The following is a 25,154-nucleotide window of genomic DNA, read 5'->3' on the forward strand; positions in this document are numbered from 1 at the left end:
TTTATTTAACTATTTGTATTTCCATTATCTTTACAAATTAGAAATCATATATTTCAGATCAGCATTTAAAATAAAATTTCAGCAAAAATTGAATTTAAAGCACACAGATCAGTATTAAAATTGTCAGACACAATAGTAACTATTATTAAATTCTATCTTTTGAATTCTAAATCTTATTAAAAATGAAACATCGTCGGAAGTGACAGTTTTTCCTTTTCTTTTTAGGCACCACCTGTTGTCAACTACGTAGAAGAGGACCCCCATCCAGGCTCATTGTATCCTCTTCCAATAGTTTATTCTCCTTCCAACGATGGTGCTCAAGCTGTGGTAGCCTATCCTCCAGAAAATCTTACACCCATCCATAAACCACATAATGATCCAGAAGAATCTGAATACCAGAGCAATGTCAGACAAAGTCACAGAGAGCATAAATCTGCAAAACAACAACCATTAGGAGGTTATGATGATGAACCGGAAGAACGCCCATCTGTTGGATATGTTGGTCATGCCACTTACAAAAGACGAAACCCTAACCCACTGGTAGCAAGTATAAGGGAAAATGTTAGGAAAGATGTACACGCGGAACCACCATCTTATTCCAAATCGGAAAGTGCATCCAGCTCAAGCTCAGAAAATTCTGTCCCAAGTTCAGAAAACTCTGTTCGTTTCCCTGATGACAGTGAAGATAATAGAAAAGATGATGAGCATGATGAAATAATTTTTCCACAGGAAGAGGAAAAGGTTATTCCAGATTATGCAAAATATCCCAAGGAACCTCCAAGAGGACACAGCGCAGAAAGAGTGTATTACCCAAAGAAAACACAAAATCAGCCAATCTTGCAGAAAAATCACCGCCCAATTACTGAAAAAGATCTTGTTTACTTAGAAGAGCCCAAGAGAGTTCGACCACAGCAAAACCAAAACTTAAATCACAATGTACACGCACGTCTTCCAGATACCAGGAAAAACTTAGGTCAAACAGATTCTATGTCTTTATATGTCCAAGGAGCGCAGAATGCTGATAAATTGGTCAGAAGTGCATATCCCCAAATTCAAGGAAATGGAAATCCCATTAGCGAGCTCATTCATGAGGTCATCACAGGTTACACTCAACCTCAAGAACTTCAACGATATTCGCAGCCATCACCATCAAGGAACAACAATGACAATATTGAATTGGCTTATGCTGATTTGCATCATCTGTATAATCTGAATCCTGGATCTCATGATCAGCGCCAGCACAGAACTCAGCACTTGAGAGCACCTGAACAGCATGCACGTGACCAAAAGATTCTTTCTGCCCAGAAACAGAAGACGGGTAGGTACATACCTCACCAGCAGAGTTCTTTAGAGCAACTACAGCAGAATCATGCTCAGAGGCCTGTGGTTCTGCTGCAGCAGTCACAACAACCCCAGCAACCACAGATTCCAAGGACTATATCAGCTCTTGAGCAACTTCAACAACAAACAAAGCCACCGTTTAGTCCAGTAGTTCTACTGTCACGAGGACCTCCAGCCCAAAAACAAAATCAGGCAGTAGATATTTGGTACACGCGCCAAAAGAAATGATTTCGGATTGAACAGTTATTTGTAACTGTAACTTGACTAATTAAACTTGGAATTGGATGACTCACGAGTACAAAAAAGATACTAGATGTTTTTTAGGAGTATGTGACTGTGGTGGTGCCTAAAAATAAGAAATATGGACAGCATTTCCAGTGGAAATGTAAAATTTTTATAATGTTTTCATTCATTTTTAGCATTTTAATACATTTTGGGACCATACAGAACAAGAATTAGAGTGATGTTTAACAGTTTACATTAAAAGCAATATGTGAATAAATCTTAAATATGCAAACAAATTTATATTTCAACTATTAATTTTTATTATCTTGATTATTTAGTTAAAAGTTTGCTGCAAAAGATAATGATAGTAAGTCAGAATTAAACACAGAATGCTAATTTTTTTAAATTCTGAGAACAATGATTATTTTTTTGGTTATTTATTTAAAAGTTTGTTGCAAACGATAATGATAGTGTCAGAATTAAATACAGAATGCTAATTTTTTTAAATTCTGAGAACAATGATTATTTTTTTTGGTTATTTATTTAAAAGTTTGTTGCAAACGATAATGATAGTGTCAGAATTAAACACAGAATGCTAATTTTTTTAAATTCTGAGAACAATGATTATTTTTTTGGTTATTTATTTAAAAGTTTGTTGCAAACGATAATGATAGTGTCAGAATTAAACACAGAATGCTAATTTTTTTAAATTCTGAGAACAATGATTATTTTTTTGGTTATTTATTTAAAAGTTTGTTGCAAACGATAATGATAGTGTCAGAATTAAATATAGAATGCTAATTTTTTTAAATTCTGAGAACAATGATTATTTTTTTTGGTTATTTATTTAAAAGTTTGTTGCAAACGATAATGATAGTGTCAGAATTAAACACAGAATGCTAATTTTTTTAAATTCTGAGAACAATGATTATTTTTTTTTGGTTATTTATTTAAAAGTTTGTTGCAAACGATAATGATAGTGTCAGAATTAAACACAGAATGCTAATTTTTTTAAATTCTGAGAACAATGATTATTTTTTTGGTTATTTATTTAAAAGTTTGTTGCAAACGATAATGATAGTGTCAGAATTAAATACAGAATGCTAATTTTTTTAAATTCTGAGAACAATGATTATTTTTTTTGGTTATTTATTTAAAAGTTTGTTGCAAACGATAATGATAGTGTCAGAATTAAACACAGAATGCTAATTTTTTTAAATTCTGAGAACAATGATTATTTTTTTGGTTATTTATTTAAAAGTTTGTTGCAAACGATAATGATAGTGTCAGAATTAAACACAGAATGCTAATTTTTTTAAATTCTGAGAACAATGATTATTTTTTTGGTTATTTATTTAAAAGTTTGTTGCAAACGATAATGATAGTGTCAGAATTAAACACAGAATGCTAATTTTTTTAAATTCTGAGAACAATGATTATTTTTTTTTGGTTATTTATTTAAAAGTTTGTTGCAAACGATAATGATAGTGTCAGAATTAAACACAGAATGCTAATTTTTTTAAATTCTGAGAACAATGATTATTTTTTTGGTTATTTATTTAAAAGTTTGTTGCAAACGATAATGATAGTGTCAGAATTAAATACAGAATGCTAATTTTTTTAAATTCTGAGAACAATGATTATTTTTTTTGGTTATTTATTTAAAAGTTTGTTGCAAACGATAATGATAGTGTCAGAATTAAACACAGAATGCTAATTTTTTTAAATTCTGAGAACAATGATTATTTTTTTGGTTATTTATTTAAAAGTTTGTTGCAAACGATAATGATAGTGTCAGAATTAAACACAGAATGCTAATTTTTTTAAATTCTGAGAACAATGATTATTTTTTTGGTTATTTATTTAAAAGTTTGTTGCAAACGATAATGATAGTGTCAGAATTAAATACAGAATGCTAATTTTTTTAAATTCTGAGAACAATGATTATTTTTTTGGTTATTTATTTAAAAGTTTGTTGCAAACGATAATGATAGTGTCAGAATTAAACACAGAATGCTAATTTTTTAAAATTCAATGATGTAAAGAAAGAAAATCATTATAGTAAGGAATTTTAATACGCGTCTACCTTCATGTATTCGTATCTATCATATTTTGAATATTTTTGATCATTGTTTTTGAATATTGATGTGAATGATTTACCATGAAACAATTTCGCTTTTGATGATATGTTCACATGTAACTAAGAATGTTAATAATGAAGTTTTTTGGATCATTGATTGTTTAAAACTAAATTGTATTTTTCTTGTGTGTTCGGCTAGGATAAGAACTTGCTCTTGCATCTGTTTCATGTGCTCGATTGGAAGTATCAAGGTGACTCTATTTATATGTACATAGAGGGGTAATTTTGGGAGAAAATTTGCTGGGATATTTGTGTATTTTATGTGAATTATGTTTTGTAATAAAATACATTTGGAATGTTGCAAGAATTTTTCATTTTTATTTTAAGGAGACATTAAGACAAAACGTTTTGATAAGTCGCTAGAATAAGTGAAATACATGCTAACTGATGCAATTAACCAAAGATAAAATAATGCATAAAATGTATGATTTTTGGAAATTTTTTTGAAAATTATGACTGTTGACTGCAGTACCTTATTATTGAAATATTTAGAAATTTCGCTGCATTTTTTTTTTTGTGGGGGAATTATTATTTTCTTAATCTGAGAACTAATTTAATGCATTTTTGTTGTGAAAATGCTTTAAAAATTCAACGTATACATCATGCCCTTTTAACTATAAAAACTAGTTTTGATAAACAAAAAAGTAAAAACCTTAAAGGAATATAAATGTAAATACATTTCGACTCTGTGTCATCTAGTGATGAGAAAATACCTGATAGCCATTATCAGACACACTGTTTGAATATCCAGTTAACTGAACGAAATTAATTATTTGACTTTTTAAAAAAATTAATAATTTGCAAGGATATTTTATAATTTTTGAAGTGATCCATAGCCAACTCTTTGTCCAGTGTATCTTTTATACTTGACTTGTTTCCTATTTTTAAAGCTGTAACCAATTTAACCCCTACTATCTGATGTTGAAGTTTTCAATGTTTTTTTTTTTTGAAAACTTCAAAAAACAATATATATCCACGATGAAAATATACTATTATAATATTTTCAGAACTCTTTATCAATTAATAGATTAATTTTAATTTTAATTCCATACGAGTGACACCATTTGCTAGTGAATGTAAAAAAAAATGGTCTAAGAATATAATATTTATAATGACAAATTATAAATTAAAGGGTAAAAAGTAAAAATGAATGGAATTAGCAGAATTTTGACCTTCAGTATAATAATAATAGTACATTTTTAGAAGATGTTTTGCTTTAATTTTTTCTGAGAAGTAAACAAATTTAAATAATCAATTAGTAGATCAATTTAACACACACACACACACACACACACACACACACACACACACACACACACACACACACACACACACACACACACACACACACACACACACACACACACACACTAATGGTTATAATATTTATATATTATAACGTCGGCGTCATGACATAGGGGTAGCGCGTCTTCCCCGTGATCAGGGCGTCCCGGTTTGGACATGGTTGTTCTTCCGTTGTTCTATTTGTGAGATGTGTGAATGTGCCCTCCTGTAAAAAGGGATTGTGCAAGCGAATGAGTGATGCGTGAGTAGCTAAGTCGTGGCCCTAGATGGCGATAAGAAACACAATCTATTGTTGTTATTTCTTATGGAACTGGCCTCTGGGTTGCTTTCTTGTGGACAAACCCGTTGTTACGAAGACAGCGATTTAAGCCGGTAGGGGAGCGTCCCTTGTTTTTATAGTAGCGCCATCTAGGGTCAAGAGAACGACTTAGCTACACACACGTCACAACCCTTTTTACGGGACGGATTTCATTCACTCATCCACAGATCGTAATTTAGACCTGAATCAGAGAACGATCAGCCCTGATCCAATACCCCCAGTGGTATTATACAATATATTATAATAATTAGTATATAATATGGCGCTGCATTTGCCCAAATACTTCCTTCATGACTGAGTTCTGAACACCTGCATTTCAATTGTGTTTATCCGACATGTCGATATTTTCCCCATTCTAAGTTTGCAGGCTCTTTGAATATCATTCGTCTTTACATACAGAATTGCCTCATGACTTTGATAAAACTGTTGAAAAATAAGTCTCTTTACATGCAAAACCTTAACCTGTAAAAATAGCTAATATCTAATTTATTCCATTCGCGTCCCAGAGATATCTTTGTATAGATATTTACAAGGAAATAGTTGAAGGAAACGGTTAAACTTTTTGCGTAGTTCCAGAAGCGTCTTGTTTCGTTGTTTTTCTTATTTCATGACCGTTAGAAGTGAATTTCAATATCTGATTCTAACAATTGCTTATTTTAACCATCAGTATCTCGATCTCCAAAGCTATCAAGATGCAAATAAAAAATATCTGCAATTATTGCAGTTCCGATAGGTATCTGCACGAAAATTAAAGATCTGTTCCATTCAAAATTAAAAGCATCAATATGAAGATCTTACAGAGATATTCGATTTTGTTTAGAATGCTACAAAGACTCTATATCATTTTTTTTTATTTAGATATCTCTTATCAAGTATGAAAATATTATGATCCTTTCTACTTTTTTGTATCTTAAACTAATTGGGGGAAAGTACTGTGAAGATCTGTAAAAAAAATCAACCTCGGTTTATTGATTTATTGTTACATTTTAGATCACCTGAGGAAACCAGTAGGAATAGTCTCTACAAAATTTTCTCGCAAAATCTCTAATAAAAATGTTATCCCAGAGAACGCCTTGCAGGACATTGGCGTACTAGTGGCGAAATATTAACTTTTGGCCTGAATTTAGCATGTATACTGAATCTATCGTGTGATCCTTGGCGAGTTATTTGGCGATTAATTCTTGGCATAAGTTAATAGTATCCATTGTTTTAGACACGTTTTTCTCAACCGATTGAAACGAAATTTTGGCACAAAACTGCACATAATCCCATACAAAATTGGATATATTTAAGTCACTCAAATTTTGAATTATAGCGTTTTCATGTTTCTGAAAGGGAAGATCGACCTATGGTCAACCCCTTGTTGGATTTGGCACAAAATTTCATATACGTCTACACTAAAGATGTTAAATATGTGTATTGAATTTTATCCAGCTTCGTTTTGTAGGTAACGTGTTTATTTATATTCGAACAACCTGGTAGACGGTTTTTTCTGAATGGATATTGTTAAAATCTGATAGAAATCTACAAATTTGATGTAAAGACCATATACCAATTTTCATCCATCTGGCTCAAAGCGATTTTGAGTTATCTTTGTCACAACAGTTTCCAAAAAATGTCTTTTTTTGAACTCGGAGAGAACTGAAATATGGAAATTAGTCAAAATCTCACTTTCGAATTTTTTTTAATGATTAAAATACTGTCTCTCTATTTCGTATACGTGAAATTAAAAAAAATACCTATTTTAAGATTTTATATCTATTTGCATGTGAATGAAAAAATTTAGAAAAGAAAAATGCGAATAAAATTTGTTATGGAATCTTAACGCCGGCGTCCTTGCATAGGAGTAGCGCATCTTCCCCGTGATCTGGGCGTTCCAGGTTCGAATCCCGGTTCGGGCATGGTTGTTCTTCTGTGAGGTGTGTGAATGTGTCCCCTCGTAAAAAGGGGGTTGTGCAAGCGAATGTGTGTGTTTCATCTTCATATGAGCTAGAAGTCAGACTTCTGCACTCGGGTGCTCAAGGGTCTTTAACTTCAGAAGCTACTGCACCCCCTTTCCGTGGTAAGGCGGACACGACATCATCATGGAATCTTAACGTAAAAATAAAATATATGCGTAAAATGGTGGATGAAATTTGTTTGTCAAAAAAAAAAAGTCTGTTCTACTTAATCATGTACAAATTCAATCAGCGAAATTCAAAAATGCAAATAGCATTATGAATGAAATTTTGTGTACGATTTCGACGCTATAAATGCTCACTTGTATCAAATATTAGACTCAATCTATCAAAGAGGTTTAAATGTTTGGAAGATTCTTTTCATTATGTAACGAGATTTTGATTCATTAAAAATAAAACGCGCCGTTTTGTATTAGCAAAGACAGAGCCGAAGGGAGAACGCTCATTTATTTAATTAATTATAGTACAGTGGACCCCATTTGTAGTGATCATTGTACAATGACCACTTTGAGTCCAAGCCAAAACGATTGTTACATCCAAATGATATGTATGCATCCAGAAGGCTTTAAAAATAACAAAACTCTGTAAATGTAGAGAAAAAAACAGAGCGCTCAAACTTATACGTATTAATCAGAAACAGAAAAATCGATACAATGTATAAGACTGAAAAAATATTTAGATGTATTCAATTGTTTAAACTTTCCTAAAAATTATCGAAGCTACTGAATTATCAAGATTCGTTAGATAAACCTTTTATATAAATAATGTCCAGAAAAAGATTCTGCAAGATATTGGATATCTTCTCAAGGGCCGAAAGAGCTTCCAGATCTTCGAGGTTGATGGTAGTTCCACGTCAAGTTTCTCTTTATAGTCATTATTTTTATGCTATATGCCGTCATTTCTCCTGTTCTTTCATGCATGATAAATTGTTCATTATGTGAAACAATTAATTATCATTATATTATGTGGAAATATTTAAAAAAGCAGAAAAAATATTCAATGTTTCCTTTTTCATCTTATTGTTTTCGTCATGTGGGTTCATCCATATTGATTATACTCATTAAATATTTTTTGACCAATATTTATAGATTTGTTCCAGTAACTTTTGATTGATTGATTTATTTTATTTAACGTACCTATTTATTTGTTTTTGTTAAAAGAAATGGGGCCGCGGTGGCCTGGTGGTAAGGTCTCGGCTTCGGAACTGGTGGGTTCCAGGTTCGTAACTCGATTCCACCGAAGAACCGTCGTGTAAGGGGCTCTGTTGCACGTTAAATCCGTTATGACCAAATGTCCTCCCGCTGGAGTGGTGTGGTGTGGAGAGGGGGGGTGCCAGCTCAGGTGTCGTCCTCGTCATCTGACCGCGGTTCCAAAATGCGAGATCCGTCCCAAAATAGCCCTAGTGTTACTTCAAACGGGACGTTAATATAACCAAACCAAATTGTTAAAAGAGATTTGCGAAACTCAATATGAACTTTATGATTAGTAGTTTTTACAATTATTAATTGTTTGTAATTATTATTAATTTGAGAAAATATTTACGATGTCTTTTTGTGGGACGAGATTGCCCTTTCATATTCCTGGTTAGAAATTTGAAGTAATTGAAGTCGGTGTTTAGTAAACGCTGATTAGAAAGTTTATTCTATTATTTTTAAAATGTTAAAAACTAATTTTAATTCATGTTTTAAAAATTTAATAAAAACATACGTATATATATATATATATATATATATATATATATATATATATATATATATATATATATATATATATATATATATATATATATATATATATATATATATAAAATGGAAAAATTCGAGATATTTTTAAAAAAAATTTGGTCAAATCTGGAAAATATTTTCAAAATGTTAGAAAGATCCAGAGTTCTGGCAATATAGAGTTGTTCAAAATTTGCAATAATTTAGTTATATCAATGTATTGATATTATCACCAAGTAGTAGTTATGTTTGAATTTAGAACATTAAACAGATAGCATTCATTTTAAATTTTTTTACTACATTGAAGAATTGTGAGCTAAAACTACAATTAAACTATGTTTTAATTAAAAAATATAATCAAAGAAAACATGCTTGTGATTAAATTGCTCACTCATTAAAAAAAAAGCATCTATGGATATCACAATTTACAGAAGCAAAATAATGAGGCATTAGCTATTACAAATTCATTTAAACAATATCTATAAGCTTGAACATCAAATGACTCTTTCAAGAAATGATGATAAATTTTTATCTTAATTGTCCTCTAATGAATGCAATGAACGTCACATCTATATCTTTAATATTCCATTATTAAGTCATAAAGCTATCAGGATCAGCATCCAGCGAGTAAAACGGGTTAAAAGTTCAGCTATTTCTGACGTTTTTCCTCGTTCATTAAAACTGAGCGCGCAAAAATGATATTTCCTCTAAACGTAGGAAATGGCACTTTCTCTCGAACTAGTTAACAAGGAAATGTTTGTAAACAATGATCCAACATATCATAGGTCACACGGACTGAATGCAGCTGCCACAGCGCTGAAAGTGGTATACATTTCCTCGCTTCGTGCTGTGTTATAAGCACTTGGGAATACTAATAGATTAATTATAACAGCAGTTGCGCAGTGCATCAGCGATTCGGTTAAAGGTTCAGCCCTCGGTGAGGGGGTGCATGATTATCGAATCAAGATGTCATCATTGCTGGACGGTTTTATTTTTAAACTTCGGAATGGTGTAGAGGAAAAATTCTTTTTTGGGAAATATGTCGGTGTTTTGAAAAGTTTTATTTTCATTTTATGGATTTTTAAGTATTTTATGACGTGACCTTAAATTACTTTATTTTTTAAAAAAAGAAATAATGTTGATGAAAATATGTGTTATGGATATCATTCACACGATTAAGATAGTGCCAGTTATAAAGAACTAACATTGTAGTTGGATTTTGGCAACCAATACATTAGGTTAATCCGTAGTCGTCTCTTAGAAGTGACTTTATTTTTATAAATCGATTTTCATATCGATTCTCATATTCTTATAAATCGATTCTCATATTATTAACATTGATTCTCATATTACGCAGAGGCTATTCACACATTTCTGCTTAATTTTGGCATAGAATAAATTATTTTACAGCAAACTTCTTGTAGTTTTAATGCTCTATTTCATTGTTTTGATTCTTATCTGTAATTTTATTTCTTAATTTACATAATCCTAAAGAACTTTTAAAATTAAAATAAATATCCCTCTTTCACAACTGTTCATAATCAATTAATATAGAGTGAATAAGCATTTCTCAAATTTAATTTTCAATTTCCCCTAGAAATATGACTTGGATTTTCGCCAAGTTGGCTTCTCAGCTCAAAAATCAATGGCGGGCAGAACTTTGTAAAATAAATACTCTTTTTTCACAACTGCCTATATTCCATTAATATCAGGTGAATAAGCATTTTTAAAATTTAAATCTTCAGGTTTTATAATTATTATTTTTCCTCTAGAAGCGTGTCTTGGATTTTCGCCAAGTTGGCTTCTTAGCTCTAAAACCAATGGCGGGCAAAAATTCCAGACATTATTCCTTTTTCATATTCATTATAAATCTCCTGAGTAACTTCAGAAATTTCATAAAAAAACACAAATAGTTTTGAACATGCTCATTTTTGTCCGCTAGAAATCCGAACATACAAGAAACTATAAAGCAAAAAATATCATATAAATATAAATCATAAATTCTCTCTCAAATTAATGAAATCTTTTTTGTCAATGATTTTATTTCTGAATGCATTTTGAAATCTGAAAATAAAAGTGTCTCATAAATTAGGTTAGAAATTGTGGAACTTGGCAAGATCGTGACCGTGAAAGTAATGACCAGAGTTTTAGTTTCATAATCCCACTCATAAGCATTTTGTATTTCATAGAAAAGCGAAAGCGAAGATAACTGAGAGGGCATTTTGACGTCATTTAATCAAGAGAATGAAACCAAAATTTGACACGCATCTACAATCTTAGTGAAAAAAAATCACAAGCCAAATTTCATTTATCTAAGTTGAATGCATATTTGAGTTACCAAAACTAGAATGTACGCGAAAAGTACAGAACCACAAACGATCAACACGTTGATAGATTTAGTTTGAAAGTTGCATACTTATTTACACTTTAATTTCTAAAACAATATGCCAAATTTCATGTATCGATCATTGCTTTTTCCAGTTATCTAATTTATATTCATGTGAAAGAACAGATCGGCAAACGGTGAGCCCCTGGTTGGATTTAATTCAGACTTTGATGTATATTTACACATTAAATGCGAAATCTGTGTACCGAATTTTATCTGCCTAGTTTCATACGTTTTGAGAGCAATAACTTGAGTATGAGTAACAGTATTAGTTATGTTCACTTATTCCTGGATAGAAATAAATAAACATGACTCATTTCACTGAGAATCAGTCAGATAGACAGATTCCCTGTGGAAATATTTCGCTCAATTTTAAAAAGAGTCAACAAATTTGAGCACAGAACCACATACCAAATTTCATGCGTCTACAGTGAAGTTTTTGAATTACTATGTTCACAGATAAATAGGCATATATAATTCCAAAATGTGTTTATTTATACTCGGGAAGATCTGAAACACGGAGAATTGTCTAAATCTCGAAGTCAAAGTTTTTAAAAATCTTCTCTTTTCATATACATCATACAAGGGGAAAAAACATACAATATTTTGGAATGGTTGAAAGAAATTATGAATAAATGAATGTAATTGTTAGTAATAAATAAAAAATTTTTTATCTTCTCGTAATCGCAGGAGGGTTATTAAATATCTTGTATTTTATGCCTCCCTGTTACATAAAGTAAAAATCAAAATTATATTGAATAAAGTAAAGTTAATAAGTAAAAAGCAAAATTATATTTAAAAATTAAATTAAAATTGTATTGAAAACTAATTTTGATTTTTTAAAATTTAAAACAAAATAGAACGAAAATATTGATACCACTGGAATTTGATTTTTTGAATTTCAAGGGTGCGTAGAAAATGAGTTGTATGGTAATATTTTCCAATTATGGAATAAAAATGTTAGCATCTCAATTTCTAATAACTTAAAGAAATTTATTAAAATTCTGAAAAACTATTTCTTAATGAGCATCAACTACCAAAGAAATAACTGCATGTTAAATTTGATAACTCTAGATTCATCGATTTGTCTTGGAGAGTGCAATGGGCGATGTTTTGCTCCGTTCTTTATTTAATTCACAGATATCATTCTGATTATAAACATTATTATATCATTAAGATTTTGAATTTTAAAGATGCGGTGCTTGTCGTTTAGTTCCATATTTAAGAAAGAAATGTCATCTGTTTAAGCATAAAACATTAATGTTCCATTTAGACAAAGCAAGAGATAATGCACCTAAATGCATTATTAAATATTTAGAAAAAAGATAAATCAAGGGTTTATCAACTACGTTATTCTAAAACCTTTTGCTCACAAAACACAAAAATTTCTAGATTATTGATGACCTGATTACATCAATGTGCTTTGTGTCCTATCTAAAAAAAACTCATAACTGCATGGCACTTAGTGCGTTTATAGGGTTTCGGTGGCATAGTGGTTGAGTATTTCTTTAGGGACCAGAGCAAGGAATATTGTAGATTTGATTGCACCTGCGATCAGTGAATTGTTATCTTAACTCTATCTAAGAAGTTCCGTAAACGAATGACAATGCAATTCTAAGGCCTTCGGTTTCATAATAAATGCGTATTGGTTTCAAGAACAGAGATTAGTGATAATCGAGGTTCGACTGTATCATAGATCCATCCATATGAACCAAATGCTATAAAATATGGTGTTAAATGTTTTCACACTTGCATGGTGAATGAATACTTGGAAATAGATGACCTGGCTAACATATCTTCCAACTGCAGTTTAGAATTAAATTATAATGTTTGCATAGAAATAAATTATAATGTTTCCATCAAAAAATAGAAACATTACTTTGGTTTTTCAAACTAAAACCATGTTGGAGTATGCATTAAAAGTAGCATTTCACTTCATAGGTTTCAGTTAAATTGACAACAGTGATTCATTTCATAAACGATGATTAATGAAGTTACTTTTTCGGATTGTGGCAACATCCCCGTCTTGTGTGAAACGGCATTCTAGCTTTGCAGTTTTTAATGACGCGTGTTTCCATCGAGAAATGTGAAAAGTTGCCAGTTTGGACTCTGACTTGTTTGAAAATTTTACTTATTTATAAACTAATTTATTTTCTGGAAAATACTGTTTTACTACTTACTTATTTATTTATTATATATTAAAGTGTTATTTATTTAAATATTTTGTGAGCGGTTTTTATAGAACTCTGAAGAAACTAGACATGCAGCTCCACTATGGTATGTAATTATCAAGTTTTAAAATTTTATGGTTGTTAAATGTTAATTTTTTTATATTGTCATATTTCAATATTTTTTTTTTTTTTTTTTTTTTTTGCTGAAATGAAGGTAATTGCCAAGTTTTTTTTTAAAAAAGGAAATCGTAATCAAAGATTTTGTATTCCTGTAGACTGAGTGGTAAGCATTTTAAGTGCTAAAAGTGCGAATTCGCTAAAGAGTTCGATCGGTCTAGAGGAGCTTCACATCGTGACTTCTTTACACCCTTTCTTGAGTTTTTTTAGAGAATTACCGGGCACTTTTCTCGTTTGTCATATTATAAAATACTGTTCATGTGTCATTTCAATGTGTAAAAAATACTCGAATTTTCTGTGCGTTTTTAGATTTTAACTGTTTCTTCATATTCATACTTTTACAAAATAGTTCTTTACTAAAGAATTTTTTAATTGTTAAAATTTGAAGACTTTTATAGTGAATTTTATTGGATTTATTAAGTTGTTGTCCTGAATTAGTGCCTCGTAGAATTCTATGGGAGATACGAAAACTAACTGTACAATATGCTTTCAGATTCTTCATATTCATACTTTTACAAAACAGTTCTTTATATAAGAATTTTTTAATTGTTAAAATTTGAAGACTTTTATAGTGAATTTTATTGGATTTGTTAAGTTGTTGTCCTGAATTAGTGCCTCGTAGAATTCTATGGGAGATACGAAAACTAACTGTACAATATGCTTTCAGATTCTTCATATTCATACTTTTACAAAACAGTTTTTTATATAAGAATTTTTCAATTGTTAAAATTTGAAGACATTTATAGTGAATTTTATTGTATTTATTTGTCCTGAATTAGTGCTTCATAGAATTCTATGGGAGATACGGAAGCTAATTATACAATATGCTTTCAGATTCTTTTTTATCCTTAAGCAATCAATGAGTAAAATTATCAATATTTAAGATTTTTTAAAATTATCATTTTTAGTTGAATTTACTTTCAATTTAATTTAATGATTCATTTTCTTACACTGTAACTTCAAAGTCGCAGCAAATTCTTTCTGTCGTATTGGGAATCGGCAATAAAACAATTATTCATATTAAACGGGGATTGAATCGGTTCTAATGTGTGGAAATTTTGAATATTTGTAAAAATGATGAAACATTGTATAAAAGAATTATGGGATAGATCTTGTTTAAATAAGAAATTATTAAAATAATCTTCTTTGCTATGAGAATAAAACTAAAATTCAATTGTAGTGTATGTTATTTCGCCCTTACGGAAACTTCGAGCATAAAAAGCCCCGATTTCAGTTCAAAAAATATTTTTTCTGATAACTATTTGCGTATAGCTGAAAAATTTTTATTTCTTTCAAGGATGTCATGAAACAACGACTTTATATGTATCAAAATTTATTTTCTAAATATGTTGATTTTTATGAAATACCTTATAATCATAAAGAATTATTTTGTAAATCCAAGAAGTTTGCATAGTAGGATATTAAAAATTGAATGAAAGATACAACTTATTTTAATTACAAATGAACCTATAAAAAAACTTTCATATTTTGATTTCAGTGATTCGTAAACAAGTTTCCCGAGTCGATCTCCACAAGGATGGTTCAACCTCCCTAGGAATAGTTTTGAAGGGTAATTATTCAATTGCTGTTCGAAAGCAATACTTTTTGATACTGCACTGATGATAAATGGCTATTATTTCTTATAAACAGTGATTGGAAAACAAATGTTGAAAGAAATACAGAAAGAAGCTTATTTATTTATTTTTATAATTACCCAATATTATATATAATATTGTGCAATTATTTTTCAGAATCATTAAAAGCAAATGAATTAAAGTTTACTTTATTTTCAATTACCTTTGTTTTGAAGAGAATGTATGTTAATGTATGTGGCATCTCTCGGACACATGGACAACATCCATGCTGTAGTCTGTTTCATGCCAAACATTCTAAATCACGTTCAGAGCCATTGCAGTGCATTTGATGGCCCCAAATACCTAGCTATTTAAATCTTCTATTTTCATTTCATTGAAATTTGTCATTCTATTTTGCATCTTTTTGGTTACATCTTGGAACAAATTAAAGATATGCGTAGAACAACCCCCATACTATAGTGCTATGGACTACTAAAAGGATGTAGATTATAAACGAAGTTCAATAGACAATTAATACAAACGCAAGCAAAACTTAAATTTCTTTGTGCATTCTGCTAAAATTTTTTCTTTCCTATTAATTAAAAAGAAGCAATTGTTTTGAAGAATTCTGTTTTCTAAAAATGAATCTCATTACTCTTTAATGGTTCATTTGTATACTCGTTTTATAATTATTTAGCTCCAATAATAAAACTATTGAAATATTAGCGAATTATTTGTAAAATAGTCAAAAATATGCAAGTTTTCAATATTTTGCAGTCCGTAAAATACAGAAGAAAAATGCATTTTGGCATAAAAATTAATGGTAATTAAAATATTTACTGTAAAAACTGTATTGTGCAATTATTTTTTAGAATCATTAAAAGCAAATGAATTTTAAAAGTTTGCTTTATTTTCAATTACCTTTGTTTTGAAGAGAATGTATGTTAAAAGATATTTTTTTTCATTATTTTCCGATGGTATTGGTTGGATAGTGTACTGATATATATTCTCTAAAAAAATTAATAAGAATTGGGGTATATTTTCCTTTTTAAATGAGACTAAACAGATCACATTTTTCAATATTTATAGTTACATTACTTACAATAAGTACAATTTTAATTTGTCCATTCAAACCATTTTATAAGCAATGTATCTCGTGTTGTATATCTGTTTATATTTGTTGATAAAATTTATTTTTGCCGGCTTTACACATTTTGTAAGCAGCAATACTAGCCCACAATATTAATAAACCTGCTTTATTGTAATTGCAGAAAATGAAATATTTTGCAATGACAATCATATTAACGATCATAGGAGATATATTTAATGAATAGAGCAAAAACTTTATTGTAAATATTAGATGAAGTCGCAGAATTAAATATTTCTTTCAATAATCTGTCAAGTTAATTTGCTTTAGCTGCTTCAAAGTATTTGTTTCAGTAAAGTATCTTCCATACGAAGCAAAAATGGCGATTTTAGGGGAAACTTGATTTTTAGCACGCTTTATTGCCCCAATCTTTTTAAATATTTATCAGACGAAGATTTAATTATCTTTAAGCAAAAATGTTTTCAAACATGAAATGTTAATTTCAACAAATTTTAATAATTCACTCAACCTTAAAAAAAGGAGGAGAGAGGGCTCTTCTTATTTTATGAAACTCACTTCATATGTTAAAAATCAACGATTGAATCCTAATTTAGTGGTCCTCCGAGTTTATCACCAAAAACGAAAGACCTTAATAACCCTAATACTGATCCGTATACAATTTTTGCTTGTTGAATTGTATATCTACTAAAGCAGTTTTGTAAGAAATGAAAATTAAAAATAATCGACAATAAACATACATAAAGAATTTAATTAAATTACTTTTTATAGTTAAAAGTATTATTGCTAATGAAACATTCAATGTTATTTATAAAATGTACTATGAACAGATATTTATCCTTTTGCAATCTTATCCAATTGTGTTATTCTAATTAGAATCGTCTGTTTATTGATTTTATCAGATAAGAAAATAAAAAAAAATTAAACATCTGCTCGAGCTTTTTGAATCGTTTGCCTTTATTTCAGACTTTTCATTTTAATATCTCGCCATTCTAATGGAATTCGTTGTGATTTATTGTTCTTTTCTGGATTTCCCGTGATTATTCGATGCGAGTGTTCAATAATCCGATTTCCGATAAATAGGTTAATCAGAAATATTACGATCACAAAGATTATAAGGAATATTGCATTTGTGAATTTGATGTCTACATTTCGAAATGTTTGGCGCCAACAGAATGACTTTTGCATCATTGAAAAGTACCGCTGTTTTTTTTATAAGAATTCCCAAATCTTTCCCTATCCAAATGAATAATTAGTTGAACCCTCTCAGTGTATTTATTCCTTCAAATTTCTTTTTAAGAAAAGCCTCAGTCTCTAGTAGCAAAACTATTGGGAATGATGCTTTCAATTATTCTTTGTGCTGTTCTTGTTATTCTTAGAATCCTTAAATTTAATTAACTAGTGACGCTATTAGGTTCCCGCTTCCGATGCTAGCGAAGCTATAGGATGACCGTGCAAAGTATCTTGTTCAAGATTACATCGGTTAGACTCCATCAAATATTAATCTTTTGTAAGAGAAAGATGGTTATTAAATCAAAAGTTCTCATGTTGCTCCAAAATAATAATTTAAACTAAATCAAACCATAGAAAATATTTAATCAAATAAAAACGAAATTTGAACTTTTGATTTTTATGAAATATCTTGTCGTCAGACAATAACTCTTAATATCATTACAAATGTTTTCCCTAAAATTTTTATTCTATTCTGGAAAAGATGGTGTGAAAACCGGATCAAGGCCTGTTATTAAAGCTATCAAGAAAGGAAGCGTCGCATACAGGTAAAACACTTTGTTTACATGTTAATGAATAAACATCATATTGGCCCAAAGATGGGTATTTCGCTTATTTTGGAAAAGCATGTTTGGTGAAAATAATTAACTATCTGAAAAATAAAATCACTTCGCAGTGATTTGTTTTATAACAATTTTATTTGACTAATACGATAAGAATATAAATACATTTTAAGTATCTACTTCTTTTTATATACATATATAATTTATTTTTTATTTAATATTTATATTAGTAATTAACATTTATTGTATTGAAATATGAAATAAAATTTTCCCGCCGTATCAAGAAGGGCAGGTATATGTATCATTGATTTTTTTTTTTCAATCAAATGAATTTTTTCATGCATGAAATTAAGATTGTTGAAAGGTTCAATTTTTTCCAGCACAATTGTTTAGAGTTTCATTTCTTTCTGAAACCAAAAAATATATAATCTAATAAGCTATTTTTAAAATGAATAAGACAACATCTGCCCTACCTGCCAAAAATTACTTTTATAAATTAGAGATTTCCTTTTTTTGCTTTAGTAAAAATTTATTTTTTCTGAGGAGTTTTTATACTGCAATATACTTTAGAGAACATGATTTTTTATATTTTTATTCAGAAAGTGTTTATATCAATTTTCAAGTTTTTACTGTCTCATTATTTAAATTCTAATTGATGAATCAGTCTATTTCTCTGAAATATAAAATTTCGGATAATTTTAAAACTATTTTTTAAAATGTGATATTTATTATCAATATCAGTCAATTGCTAAGCAAGCAAAATTTTAGAAAAATTCGGAATGTATTCAAGTATTGTTTTTGATACATAGATGATTTCTTAAAAAATACATAGCACAGAATCCCTGTCACAATAAATTTTTTTTGCTTTATAAATTTTTGTGTTTAGCTTTATGGCAATAGTTCTCTAGTATTTTCAGATTTAACGGTGTAAGAATAAACAACGCTCAAATGTCATAATAAAGTGGAACGGCTGTTTTTCAGGAGTCACTGTGTGTCTGAAAAAGATGCGATCGTTTCCGTTTGCGGCCAAGACGCAAGTGGGATGAGCCGAAGGGACTTCAAACAACTCCTCAGAGAGGCAGAAACCAAGATCGAGCTCGAGCTGGAGTACCAGATCCGAGAGGCATGTGAGTGGGCAGTGTTATTGCTAATTATCAATAGATACAAACTAAGCTTCTCCTTTTTATAGTCCATCTAAAACCTGCTACAAATCAAGATTCTTGTAAGATATACAAACGAACACACCTTACCATATCTGCCGATTTCTGTAGACACCAAAAATATTTTTGAAAAAAATTACTGAAGTGTCTCATTTTAAGAACCTTACAATCTAATCTTGTTAGTAATTTATTATCAGCAAATATTATTGTTAATTTTTGGATAGCTTATTTCATTGTTATTCCAAACCAAAGGTCAAATTCACCGAAGTTTGCAACCATATATGTAGTATGAAAATATTTGGGTTAAAATTAAAGTTTGGAAAATTTGCGCGGGAATAATTTCCTTCTTATTAGAAAATAGGGATTGGTATGTGTTCGGTAAATATCATAATCTAAATCTGTTAATAGACATTTAGTAGACGATTCCTTTTCAGACATTTTATAACTGCTACCATTTTTATTTTGTTAAAATATTATTAAAAAGTAAAAGCAAACGATTTTTCTCTGATAAGCATATTTTGTTAATATTTCGGTTATTTGTATAATAGCTGATCAATTGTAAACCTTCTGGAATCTGGCAATGCTTGTAAGATATTATGTTGAAAGAATAAACAATCCGATGGAATTCTAAAGTGCTTGGAGTATTATTTTAGTTGTAAGAATTTAAGATGCTCTGCAAGCTATAGTCAGAAGCTTAAGAAAACGGGTAATTTTCTAGGAAGCATGCAAAAGTATGTTTTATATTTAAATTTGTTTCCTGTGAAATGTACCAAGTACCTATTAAGATTTCAAATCAATATCATTTAACTTTGGATCAATATTGAAAACAACAGCAGTTAATAATATTTCATCCAAAACTGATAAATTATTTTAAACGTTGGAAAAAAATCAAATTCAGTGTTCGGTATTAATATTATATTTTAATCCAAAAATTCTAGTTGATGATTTTGAGTAATAGTAAACTTTCTGATGTTGGCTGTTTGCCAACACGATAATTTATAAAAGAATCGAACACAAAATTCCTGGTGCAACTTTTCCGCTAAAATTGCAAAATTTTATCTAGCTTAACACGAAATCATTAAACAGAATTTGTCTGTTCGTGTGATGTGAACATAATTGAAATGCAAGGACCTCGAAGGATAAAATTTGGTATTTGATTTTATCATAAAATTTCAGGATATTGTGAACTAATTTCATTAAAAGCGAAAGCCACTTTCCGTTAAATAAATATATTTTTAATATAAAGAGTGCTTAGCAAGTTTGGTCAATTTTTCCAAAGCTTTTTTTAACTGATGCTATTTTTAGTTTTTATAAACATTCTTAATAATTCCATATATATTTTACCTGTATTTAGTCTTCACATCCAAGTGAAATATAATAAAAATTTTAACAATAACTTATATTATCTATGTTATGGTATGTAAATGTTTTATATTATCTTTTACGTAATGTTATCGATCTTTGAAGTAAAATTAAAAAATCGATAATTTCTTCGCTCGCTCATTTCTTGTAAACGAATAATAATGGCTATGAAGAAAACTAAATTTTAATTAGTAGAAGTCACAGAAAAATAGCACAACCAGAATAATACCACTGAATATTTTTTATTTTATTTTTAAGATGTGAAGAAACTTTTCAGCGCATGTCGGGGTATTTTATTTTAGGTAGCCGTAAAAATTGCAATCAAAAGCAACCGCGCAAAATTGACTATGAAAAAAAAATCAATGTTCTAAATATTTTCGCTATTGAGTGCACATGTTCAGTTCTGTGGCATTCATACAAAATCAGCTTTGGCCACACACAATTATCACCTGTTCATTACTTTTACATCATTTTATAATTTTATTTTTTTAAACAAATAAAAGTATCATTATTTGAACTAAACTTTGCAGCTTATTTAAGTGGGATTTTGTCGATTTAACATTTTTAACAATTTGTCGACCACCGTTGCCATGTTTTATTAAAAAATAAGACCTACGATACTTTGCTACATTAACTTTTGCTCTTCACTCCATGGTTGTCTTTTGTTCGGTAGATGAATTTAAATATGCGCAGAAATATTGTACATAAAACAGGAAGGACAACTTTAATGAAGTAAGTGAATACATTTACAAGTTACCACGCCTATTTCTATATAATGGCTGAAGCCAGAATCCAAATTTCGATTTTTAGCCATTTTATAATTTATTCAACAAAATATTTGTATCTGTTGGAAAGATTATTCAATTTACGATTTATGTTAGCTTTTAGAAAAGAAAAAAAATCGCGAAAGAGGTTCGTACCTATGATGGCTATGGCATTTAAGCAAATGACAAGGAAAAAATAGCCTATGAAAATAGAATTACTCATTAACTAATATTATTAATAAAAAATAAATTGCATTACTACCACTTTACATCTCTTTAGTTGCAGTTCTTGTTAATTTGAAAGCGCTTGACTAAATAGCATCGAGAAAGCGCACCTTGTATTTTTAAGTTCACACAATGGCTTCGAATCCGTAAAAGACTGTTGACTATGAGTTAGAAACTGAACTATCCGCAGACCCTTTCCCACCTTCAACTTGAAAGGGCGAACCTACCAAGGAGATGGAATACCATCATGCAAAAGGAGAGTCTGGAGATTTCCCCATATTTTTGTTGTTGTTTTTGAAAAGTTAAGATACTAAAAATTGCATTTTGATATACATGTATAGTTCATTTATCTCTTAAAATGATCAAATTTTAAGAAAAGTTGACAAGATTTTTTTAAATGTGCTTCTGGACCCTCTCCATTTAGCACCGGGCGGAAACCGTTGCATTAGACTATCAACACAATGTCTATGTTTAAATTCTTTTAAATTTTAAACAACGATTTTAACATTGTTACAAACTTGTAATTTGCTTCCCATCACGGCTAGTATCACCTTAAGAAAGACCATTGTAAGATCTGTGCTGAGCGGCTGCCACGTCAATGACCTGAGAGCCTTGCGACCATTTGGCGACTTGGCGTTGAATTTGGCGAGTTTGGCGACTAAATGGATAATACCAGAAAGTTCGGGAAGTTTCCCGATCCATCTAGTAAGACCCGAGGTACAGCCAGGTACGCCCTGATTGGTCTGGAAGAATCTAGCCCCGCCTCCCAGAACTATAAAAGACAGGCACTCGGGAGTCGTGTTGTTTTCAGAAAAAGTTGAGTGTGTGTTAGAGTGGTCGGAGTCGCCGACGAGTAAAAGAAACTGGAGGATTAGACAGCAAGCAAGTTGCTGAACTAATGACTAGTGATTAAATGTGCTACGATTAATTGACGGTATTTGTAATAGAAGAAATATTTTGTAACAATATGCTATGTTAGAAATCGGTCAATAAGTCTAATCTACTTATACTTTATACATCATCGTAGGTTAAGTATTAGTAGAGCGAAAACAAACACAAACCTTATATAGGATTTTTGTGTAACATTTACTATTATCCTTTAGGTTTGGGGAAATGTGGAGTGTATCGTATGGAGCGTATCTACTTGAAGCTTAAGAAAGAATCTGAATCTTACGGTTTCGTGTTGAGAAAGTATGGATTCAGGCATCCTGCAAGCCCAGGATACCCTATCATTAGCAATATTAAGGAAGGAGGACCTGCAGACAGGTAAACAATTTTTCATCAATATATAGCATGTTTTATCAATATATAAAATGTTTAGATTCAAAAAATTGCTGTACTGTTTCGACATGGAAATTAAAACTTCGTTTAGCTTTCTTTTAAACAATGTAAAAACGAAGTAATAAAATAAATATTAGACTTTAATATTTTGATGAATATAGATGTTTTAGACCCAAGTGCCAAAAAATTAAAATGCAAAGAAAAATGAGTAGAAAAATTTAGTGTACACTGAACTAGACGTCGTGGATCAAACATCGTGGGTTCTCGAATTGGGGAAATATGGGAGATAAAAGAATGTGATACTGACTCCTAAGGCGTTCTCCTTGTCCTCAAAATTGTAAAGTTGATCCCCTTAAGGCTTCATACAACTTCAAAACGAAGTGCTATGTTGCAATGGTTGATCTGATAGGTTTAGCTTCTTGCATGACAGTCATCTAATTAGAGGCTAATATGCAGAATATCCTGTATAATACATTTGCACCATAAGACACTTCTTAGCTTTAATTAAGTGTGGAATTTTGTAGATTAGCATACTAGCTTCTAATCATATAGCTATGATTGAAATACATGAAACCGATGTATTATGGTGTAATTGGCCTAAAACATTTAAACTAAACGTTACATACACTTTTTGTTTATGATATAGCATTTGGACATACGGAATTCTTGGATATTATTCAGTTGATAGCATTCATTTCGACGATGTGACTGCTGAATTTTTAGTTTGGCGTCGTTAAAAATGCCACAATCTAAATTACTGAATGTGAAAAATGTTTTTAACTTTCGCCCTCTAGATTTTATTTATTTTTTTTTTCTTCCAAAAATGACTTCGTTTGTAATATTTGCTTTCTGAATTCTCTTTGCAAATTACTTAAATACCATTTACCATGTATATAAAGCGTATAGTTTATTGATTTTTATGGATATGTATTGATTAAATTTCATGAATTTATATCAGTGTATATCTGCATTAGAATGGTACGATAACTATTTTGTGAAGTGCAGCTTACGCTTGGCACCGGCCAAAATTTAAAACTGCCTCTATCCAAGATGAGTCTACAACCAATTCCAAGTTTACAGTCTGGTGCAAATGTTGTAGCCAATGACCAGTAGAAGTATGAATGGAATGACTTAATTCACATAGGCATTCCTTAATATCAAGTCATCAGTTTGTCACTCAATTTGGCTGAAATTATGAAGTTTACCTTTGCAGGCCCAGACTGTGCCTAATATAAAGATATCTAGATTGCCATTGTCCATTTTAGAATTATTGCTTTTTAAATGAAGTTCTAAATAAATTATTCATTCTGGAAGATTTAATTCACTTTCGTATACACGTTACAGAGACGGGAGATTGAAGGCTGGAGATCGGCTTTTGCAAATCGATGAACAGGATTTAGGAGCACTTTCATTATCTCATGTAGCCGATATTTTGCAGGCGAAAAGTGAAGCAACATTTACCATAGAATATAAAATCGCACTCGTAGGTAAGTTAAGTCATTTTATTACTCCTTGTTAATTTTGAGCTGCAAACATATTTAAAAAAAAGCAGTTTAATATATGGACATTAAGAATAAGTTATAATTTAATCGAAAATTTTTCCTTATAGGAATCATACAGAATTATCGGAAGTCGCTGTCTGTCACTGGAAAACTCATAAACATATCCATATTTGCATTAATATGCAAGAACTCGTTCTGTTTCCTAGATAATTGCATTAATATTTGATTCCTAAATTTTCTGAGAATGGCAACTAACTGAACACCATTTGCAAATTCATAGACCCCCTAAACTGAATCTATTCTCTAATTTCATGTTTTGGCTCTTTTCATAAGAAAAGTATTTCTGAAAATCCTTGTCAGAATTTGTTGCTAATCTATCTTACAACAAAATGATAAACCGATTTTAGATTTTCTTAAGCAAAATATATTTCGGATATATATGAAGCCTCCATTCACTGGAATCTGTTGACAGATTTATGATTCATTTGAGCCTTAAGCACATTGTATAACGAACCTCTTTTTTTAGTAGAATATTTTTTAACAAATACTGAATTCGTATAAGTCCTCAGCACGTGAATTGAATGAGTTGTCTATGTTTAATAGTTTCTATGCCATTGAAATAATACTTTGAGGACGTGTAATAAG

The 25,154-nt window shown here is 30.2% G+C and overlaps 2 protein-coding genes across 2 annotated transcripts in view; both read left to right on the forward strand.

Moving 5' to 3' along the window:
* Positions 1-1,857, forward strand: part of LOC129966069 (uncharacterized) — a 68,792-nt gene extending 66,935 nt beyond the window's left edge. Inside the window, exon 8 of the mRNA XM_056080433.1 lies at positions 226-1,857. Within this exon, the coding sequence (XP_055936408.1) occupies positions 226-1,569 (1,344 nt within the window). The 3' untranslated portion in view covers positions 1,570-1,857. The remainder of the gene's footprint in view (positions 1-225) is intronic.
* Positions 1,858-13,412: 11,555 nt separating this feature from the next.
* The window catches only part of LOC129965370 (uncharacterized), a 28,978-nt gene continuing 17,236 nt past the window's right edge, over positions 13,413-25,154 (forward strand). The window contains exons 1-6 of the mRNA XM_056079202.1: positions 13,413-13,672; positions 15,242-15,313; positions 18,137-18,200; positions 19,197-19,342; positions 22,830-22,992; positions 24,352-24,494. Of these exons, the coding sequence (XP_055935177.1) occupies positions 13,657-13,672; positions 15,242-15,313; positions 18,137-18,200; positions 19,197-19,342; positions 22,830-22,992; positions 24,352-24,494 (604 nt within the window). The 5' untranslated portion in view covers positions 13,413-13,656. The remainder of the gene's footprint in view (positions 13,673-15,241; positions 15,314-18,136; positions 18,201-19,196; positions 19,343-22,829; positions 22,993-24,351; positions 24,495-25,154) is intronic.

This window comes from Argiope bruennichi, chromosome 4 (assembly GCF_947563725.1).
Source record: "Argiope bruennichi chromosome 4, qqArgBrue1.1, whole genome shotgun sequence".
NCBI lineage: Eukaryota > Metazoa > Arthropoda > Arachnida > Araneae > Araneidae > Argiope > Argiope bruennichi.